The sequence below is a fragment of the Magnolia sinica genome, chromosome 7 (genome assembly GCF_029962835.1).
Source record: "Magnolia sinica isolate HGM2019 chromosome 7, MsV1, whole genome shotgun sequence".
NCBI lineage: Eukaryota > Viridiplantae > Streptophyta > Magnoliopsida > Magnoliales > Magnoliaceae > Magnolia > Magnolia sinica.
This window is the reverse complement of record NC_080579.1, coordinates 54872986-54881372: the sequence shown is the minus strand read 5'-3', so window position 1 is coordinate 54881372 and position 8387 is coordinate 54872986. Positions and strand designations below refer to the sequence as shown.

Below are 8387 nucleotides of genomic sequence, written 5' to 3'. Positions count from 1 at the left end.
GTAAGAAACAATATCAATAAGCATCTTTTGCGTCCGTATCATGACTAGTTAATGGCGGTTTTATGCCAAATACCATGTGATGGTACCTTTAATCAAAAGGGTCCTTCGACCCAAAATTAAAAGGGTTTAAATGACATCTATAGTTTTAATCTAAATTTGGTGACAAATCGATGGCTGTTGACTTTGTTAATGGCTGGCATGTCATTCTCTGCTTTGGTCCTTCCTTAACAGGAGTGGTAGTTTAGTTGACAGTAGGTTACAACATGTTCTCAGTGTTTGGTAGTAGAGTAGGTTTATCCAAATTGCCAATTTAGAGCCTATACTACCTTAGACGATGATCCAATTATCACATTAGTAGGGTTGAGGGTTGTGTCTGAATATGTGAAGGTGTTGGATGATTTTGGGAGTGAAATTTTCTTATTAAAAAACCCCTTGTTGGCGTCGTTTTTAGCACTGGGTGTGCAGGTGTGCCAAAATTGAAATTGCGGCTTCAATTCAAACTGAACAACAATGACCCTAAGTGCCAAGATAAGCAAACAGGTAGTGTATGACTGAGTTCTGGTGAGATCAGTCGCCTATTCAGCCACTCGTTCGATGTGTAAAATTGGATCAGGTGATATTCAACGGGTGGGGGTTCATCCTCTGGTGATGGGTTGCACTTTTGCCTTCCATACAAAAGGACTTTTCGATACAGATAAATAGAAAGGGATTCTTACAGTCGGTCATGAAGAACAGCTGCAAAGATCCTTTCTGATTGATGAACTAAACCTAGTGCACGAACATTGACTCAAATTACAGCTAAAGATTACTAGTTACTTGGTAACCATTCGTAATTACTTTGAACTCTGTTTCTCCTCTTGCCACTTCTCCTATAACCGCTTTCACATGATTGCTCAAGCAATACAGGGTACCATTTGATACGCTCCAGCTACTATTATTGAAATCTTCTCCGTAGATATCTGTAGATCTTCGAATGCCGTGCGGATCCGTACAAATCACATGCAATTCTCCTTGATTGGTTCTCGAAGGGAATGGCGACAATGGGGATGAACAACCCTTAATCTCCAAGAATGGAGTATTTCAGTTTGCTAAATGGTTCTTCTTGCACCAAGGATCTATGGATTTATTGTCGATTTTAGTTCGTGCCCTTGTTTAAATGGACTCTAGGTCTCTCCCTTTTGTGAGAACAGTACAAGATAAATAAAAAATACACTTGCTCCACCTAATCGGGCAAGTATAACCCCAGTTTTCTTTGAAAAGTGTTACAGTTTCTACAATCAATGACTAATCAGTCTGATATCAAGATCGGGTGAATCACCAGTAGTGAAAATTGGGTGTCCTCTTTTGACAACAAACCCAATTATAACATCATATTTTGTAATTTTCAAAAATTTCCTATCATCCCCTATCCTTAACGTAAGACTTTTCACCTGAACCAACGTAGAGATCACTCATGGAGTCATTCAAATTTATACTTGTCATTTCGATCCCTTGTTCATTGTGGTCATTTTGAGATTTTGACTAGTGGCAACTCCAAAATGCATCACACATTTCACATCATACACAACAAATCATCTGGCCACACTATCCAGGATATCAAGCTAAATTCTATGATGGCCTTATGTACACATGAAATCATGTGGGTGTTTTTCTGCAACATCTCTCTAGAACATGCACTAACGGGTCATTACAATAGGCTGCTTGGTTTTATTTAAGTAACAAGCAACAATTAACAAATAGCATAGGCAATTTTCGTTTCCACCCTTACATGTTCACTAACAATTATTTCATTCACTGGGCAGCAAATACCACTGACACACATAAAAGAGAGTTATCTTTCACAATACAATGCCCTTTTTTCCTACCTAAACCGAAGTGCCAGTGAAAAAGAAAAGTCTTATATGAAAGTTCACATACTACTTTCTTTAACACATACACCAAAGCGAATTCACATTCACAATCATCACACGCTGCGACCATAATCGCATGATTATCTTTGAATCTAACGGATCATGCCGCCTTGAATGGTTGGTGGCAAGGTCGTGATTCCACGGCTCTGCTTTTCCAAGTTCCCATGCCATCCTACCAACAATCAAACCAAGGATTGGTTAGGCCAGGAAGGGATTATCTAATTTATCATCAAGTACTTGGTCTCACTACATGCGGCACATGTGTATAATATCTGACCGTTCATCTAATGGGGCTGTACCAGGATGGACGATATGACGAAAGGTGGTCGTAGCCCCATACTGGAGTACTTTTACCTATGTGACTTTGGCTATCATCATTTAGGGTAGGGCCAGCCAAATGAACGGTCTGGATCTCATGCATCTGCCCCACGGTAGAGGGACAGAGTATATGTGTGCCAAGGAGAGAGACAATATATGTGCAACGGCACAGACAGAGCATACATGTTTTAAACAGCACACACAGAAAGAGAGAGTGAGAAAGAGATACCAATATCCATGTAGAAGCCACGGTGCTTAAGCTCTCTGTGCATCTGACAGAGAGCACAGGATTCGCAGAAGCAATGAACGAGGCAGTCGCAGCATGGGGTCTCCTTCAATGTATACTGCTGCCTCAATTTCGATCTATAGAAGCACGAATACAGGCACGTACACCCTGTCACACATAGTATTAGAGTGTAAAGTGCCCCGCTCGCCCCACATGCTGCATCCATCCAAACACACCATTCCCAGGTAAAATTAGAAAATAATAAATAAATAAATAAATAACCTCTCTTTGTTAGAAAAACTTACAGGTCGATCCTCTGTCGATTATCTCCGCAATCCGACCGAAGGTGATGCATGGACACCAACATGTTAGGCAACCTGTCCACGTTTTTTTTTTTTTTCAATTTTATTAGAATCAGAAAATCAAGATCCCACCACAGTCTTTCACAATTGAAACTGTCTATGCTTTTCTACTATCTAAATTGTCAAAATGAGAACTTGGTGTGGGCCAAAATCACCCAATTCCATTTGTGTGTATAAATTACAATAATAATAAAAATAAAATGTTATAGAAAATGATGAACCAGTGCCTACAATTGCCGACGTCTTCACCACAGTCACAGAGCCCAGTGGACCATGGGCCAGGAGGCTGGGATTGGATTTGGAAGGCAGCAGTGATGGTCGAATCGTAGGATTGGTCCGTCGAGCCCACAGGAATGCCTGTCGCCGAACCGTATTGGTCAATCGAAGGCGGCGCTGTTGGCATGTGCGGCGCTGAGTACTTCTGATACTCGTTGGTAGAGGCAGTAGGATACATGGTGAGTGAGAGAGAGAGAGAGAGAGATGGGTTTCGACTTTGGAGTATCGATGAATGGATGTAGAATTGTATATGGTGAGGGGAGGATGTGTTGGGTTTGGAGTATGAGATGAATGGAAGTAGAATTATATAAGGTTATGGGAGGATGTGTCTTTTAGGCGACACGCTTTCTGTATTTCACGGAAGCCTGTAAAGACGCGTCGAGTCTAATTCATGGTTTTCAGTTTGTTAACTGTGACTCCACGCGGCATTTTTTTATTGGATATGAATTTTGTTTGCTTGACTTTTTCGAAGGCGACTTGGTTGCGACCCGGAACCAGCGAAGTGGGTGCAACCGTAAGTGTAGCGCCCACCTATCTATGCTGACCGTCGGTCTTTTCAGATTATTTTAGTGCATAGTCCGAAAAACGAAGGAGACGCAAATTTCAGGTGAATCTTAACCATTAAAAACCTTTTGTGTGCCACAAAAGTTTTGTATCAGGCTGATATTTATTGTTTTCTTTTATAAAGGCCTGCGTGACCTTTTCAAAAGGTTGGATGGTCAATAAACATTAGGGTTGACCCTAGAAATATTTTTAACGGTGGACGATTAATGACCACTGTTTCCGTAGTGTGGTCTACCTGAAAATCATATCTGCTTTATTTTTTGGAACATGCATTAAAATAATCTGGAAAATACGATGGACGGCGTGGATATACAATTCATACATTAAGGTAGGACCTACGGTCAGGCTCGCTCGCACCCACATCGCTGGTTCCGGGTCAACCAAGTCGCGCTCGCCTTTTTTTACTTAAATTATCTGCTACATCTTCTGTACATAATACCTGCCTCTTGAACTACACGAACTAGGGATAGAGGGACTGGATAACGCCTTCCCTATCATCGGTTCGAAAATCATGCATACAAGATGGTTCTAACCCCTGACTCTTTCAATGATGAATGTTCACAGTTGCTATTTTTATTTACAACCGTCCAGTTATAGGATTCTTCACTTCACGATAGGATCATCTTATTTTCGTGTACATTAAAGTTTAGGCGCATCAATGTTAGTTTCAACTGAACGAACGGTCGTGATCAACGTTCCAACCACTCTGTGAATGATGAATCGTAGGGTGTATAGGAGGGATTTGATAGATGACGATTTACTGAACGATTTCAAAATCATGGCATGTACAAGTCTTTGGATGGATAAGGTCAAGTCTTTGCCTCAGTCGGAAGAGGATTGCGTCCTACCCCCGCCCGGAAGATTATCCGTCCGGGCAGAGCTCTGTGGGAGCCACCTTGACGTGAAAGTCTTATCCACGCCGTTCATACCTATTAAAAGATCATTTTAGAATATAATCCAAAAAATGAAGCAGGTCCAGATCTTCAGTGGACCACACCAAAGGAAGAAGTGGTTATAATGACACTCACCATTGAAACCTCTCTTAGGGCCACTTTGATGTTTTTATTTTTTCACTATCCAACCTATTCATAAGGTCATGTAGACCTGGATGAAGTACGAAAACAAATATCAGCTGGATCCGAAACTTCTGCAGCTCCCAGGAAGTTTTTAATGGTTGGCCTTCAATACCCACTTTGTGGCCACTTATGCCTTGGTTCTTCCTCATTTTTAGGTTCATAGGGTATAATATAAGGTATAATGATCTGTAAATAGGGATGAACGGCGTGGATAAGACGTTCACACCACAGTGGCCGCCACAGAGCTCTGCCTGGGTGGGGGTAGGACGCAATCCGCTTCCGCCTCAGTCACGATTCAGAATGCACCGTGTACCGCGGGTTACTGTGTCCACATGCTGAAGGAGTCTAATGATTTGAACTGTTCATATTTGTGTCACTGTTATAAATAAGCTATTTTTCCATGATAATACTTTAATGATGACCATACCCTTTGATTTTAGAGTAGAAAAGAGCCATTGAAAAATTTAGGATTATTTCCTACGGTGGCCCATTTAACATAGATTCGGCGATATGGACCGTACCGCTCATCAGACCAGGCGGCATGTGCGTCCCGGATATTGAGCCGTGAGTGATGCAAAACAACCTCCCACGGACGCTGGACTGTAGAGGAGTCCGTTTTTGTTAACATGGCACACAATGATCATCATTTGTCTCCGGGATAATGCCTAATGAGAGGATGGTCGGATGATCAGCACCGTCCATGTTTTGGCTCCAACAAAGATAAGACAAGGAATAGATGTTGGAAAATATTTTACAAATAATATTAGAAATTGAAAATAAAATAAAATTAACACCACTGTGAATCACGTATGTAATTTGCTATCCTTAAAGCTTGATTCACCCGTTTCTTGATTGGAATTGAGTTGGCCGGTTTGTCATATGCGAATTGCTTTTAAGATAAGACGAGCATTTTTTTTTTAATTTTTTTTTAAGGTATTGGGTTGTGGCAGTCATGAAGAGACCTACTTGGGTACTCAGTTACATGAATTAACTCCGACAGATTTGTTGAATGATCCAGCTCAGTGATTGAAACAAGATTTAAGTCACTGAACGAGTTCTCCTTGTATAACCTTAAAAAGAAAAGCTTTGAGAGATTGGATCAGATTGAATTAGTTGGACTTGGATGATCCTGGACTTGGAGGGTCCAGTTTGTATAGCATATGGGCTGTGAACCGTTCCCAAGTAGTCATTAATGGTTCAAAACGTTTGTGAAACATTTCTGACCGTTGACACTAATTTCCAAACATTTTAGATCGTTAGATCAACAATCAGACCATTGAATTATCAAGGGTTATTTGTTTTTAGACCGTTTTGGATATTAAAGCTACTAGTCATTCTGTAAAACGGTCAACGGTTTTGGATCAATTGATTTAACTGTTTCCAGTAGCCCTAAAGCCCGGACCTCTTCGCACCTCTCTCTCACAACATTTCACGATGCTTCACGAGGGAGCGACCACTTTGCGACACGTGTGAAGTGCATAGTGTGCCATCTAGCGCCACTACAACCACATTGCCCATGCCCTCGCCCATGCCCATGCTCGAGCGCATGAGTACGCAGTAGAACACACGAATCAAGCATCTCAACCTCCATTTCTCCAAGTAAGAATACTCCACACTCAAAGACTTATAAACAAAAAGTTTTCTCCCACTCTATCCGATGTGAGACTAAATAAAAAAGAAACTTTTCTTTGATTTATTCAAATTTGTTTTGGTGGGAAATGAAATTTTCATTTATTTTTTATTTTTTGTTTGAAACCTAAATCTCAACAATCCGACATTTGGTTTTAAAATAAATAGTAACAAATTTTACTAGAGATAAAAGATAGTTCTTATGCATAAAGAAAGATATCTTTATGATTCAAATCTTTCCTTAGTGTAAGTATTTAAACTTTTACAGAAATTCATAATAGACGCGGCTTTGAACCAGTTATTCCTTCTTGACACAACCAAAGAAATCCTCTACAAAATATAATCTGCGTTATATGAGTTCCTTTATATTATTCGCATAACACTTTTAATGGCCATATGCTTATCCTGTTTCATGAATGATCCCGAAAGAAAATATAATTCTCATGCAAAGCAGCACCACTTCTACATCCATGTAGGTGAAATCCTTCTAATGTTTCCGTTACTATTTTAAACACTTGTCTTATAGACTGGATTTCATTAAAAGTTCTAAGACTCAACCCTCTAGTTGTAATGGGAAACACTCTTTATCCTAGATGAGGTTATTTTTTATTTTTGTGCAGAAGCTTTCCACTTATCAGTGATTTATTTCACCCGTTGGACTCGAACTTTAGAGATTTTCTAATTTTGGGTTGGGTTTCCATCACTGGTGGAACTTTGCTTAAAAGATTTCAACTCCATCTAAATGTTGTCCTTACTACCTATCTTGTTATAGGTTTAGTAAAACGATCAACCAAGTTATTATTTGACTTCACAAATGTAAACGCAATGATTCCATATTGAATCAACTGCCTTATATAATTATGTCTCAGACTTATATGTCCGAAATTCCTATTATATGTATTGTTGTAAGCTCTCGCTAGAGTGACTTCACTGTCACAATGAAGTGAAATAGCCAGTATAGGCTTCACACAAAATGAGATTTCTAATAAAAGATCATTTAGCTATTTATCTTCTTTGCCAGTTGAAGCCAAGGCTATGAACTTAGACTCCATGGTCGAGTGTGTTATACAGGTTTGTTTCTTAGATCCCCAAGAGATGGGTGCACTTCCTAAGGTGAATATCCAACCTGATATGTAGTTGTTATCCCCCGAACTCGATATCCAACTCGCATCAATATATCCTTCTAATACGGCCAAAAACTCTAAGTAGAATAATCCTAATTCTTTAGTTTCTTTTAGATAACATAGAACTTTACTTATAGGTTTTTAGTGTTCTACACTAGAATTACTAGTAAACCTATTTAACATACTCACAACGTATGCTATATCTGGTCTTGTTCATTGCATAACATATAGAAGATTGCCTATATATAGTACTGGCATACTATAGTTATTCAACTGCTCTTCCACCATTTTCTTTCAATTTGATACTTGGATCAAATCGGGTTTTCGCTTCTTGGATTTTCAAGTAGTTAAAGTTGTACAGTATCTTCTTAATGTAGTGAGACTGACATAACGCATAGCCCCCACTATGTTTTTTCTTTTTAATTTTTTAATTTTTATGCCTAGTATAGTATCCACTTGTCTATGATCCTTCATTTTAAAGTAGAGGAGAAATCTTTTTGTTTCAGTTAAACCTTTTATTTTGTTATTAATAATTAATATATCATCTACATATAGACATATAATCACAATATAATTGTTGCTGTCAAAATCTAGACCACCCTCCACTCGATGCTGTGAACCTCTACTGAACCCTGGTTCTGCACAAAAGTGGTGAGCAAAGGAGACCTTGGATTAAACAGGGGACCCTCCGATGCCTAAGTCAGGTCAAGGGAATTTGGGTCTAGTCGAAGTGTAGAGAGGGTGCGATATATTGCATACCTGTCTCCTCCCCGAAAGATGCTGCTTATACCCTCTCGCTTAGGATGGGCGTGTCCGTGTAAGTAAGCACATCTTGGACCATTCACCACGTCTTGCGGGTAGTTCGGCCACCCAGTTGTTCAGTGGTCGTGCGGACATGGACG

At 39.7% G+C, this 8387-nt stretch overlaps 1 protein-coding gene across 2 annotated transcripts; it reads right to left on the bottom strand.

The window, feature by feature from the left end:
* Window positions 1-1716: 1716 nt before the first annotated feature.
* On the bottom strand, window positions 1717-3375 carry LOC131251358 (protein PLANT CADMIUM RESISTANCE 2-like). Of its 2 annotated transcripts, XR_009173770.1 has the most exons (5): window positions 3048-3375; window positions 2760-2831; window positions 2458-2670; window positions 1813-2082; window positions 1717-1775 (listed from the first exon to the last, which is right to left on the bottom strand). XR_009173770.1 is itself a non-coding variant. In XM_058252039.1 (4 exons), exons 1-4 carry the CDS (start codon window positions 3268-3270, stop codon window positions 2003-2005), a joined length of 588 nt encoding a protein of 195 aa, XP_058108022.1. In that variant the 5' UTR covers window positions 3271-3375; the 3' UTR covers window positions 1772-2002. The 2 variants fall into 2 exon arrangements, 1 of the variants encoding a protein (XP_058108022.1); XM_058252039.1 differs by having other exon boundaries at window positions 1772-2082.
* Window positions 3376-8387: the final 5012 nt, after the last annotated feature.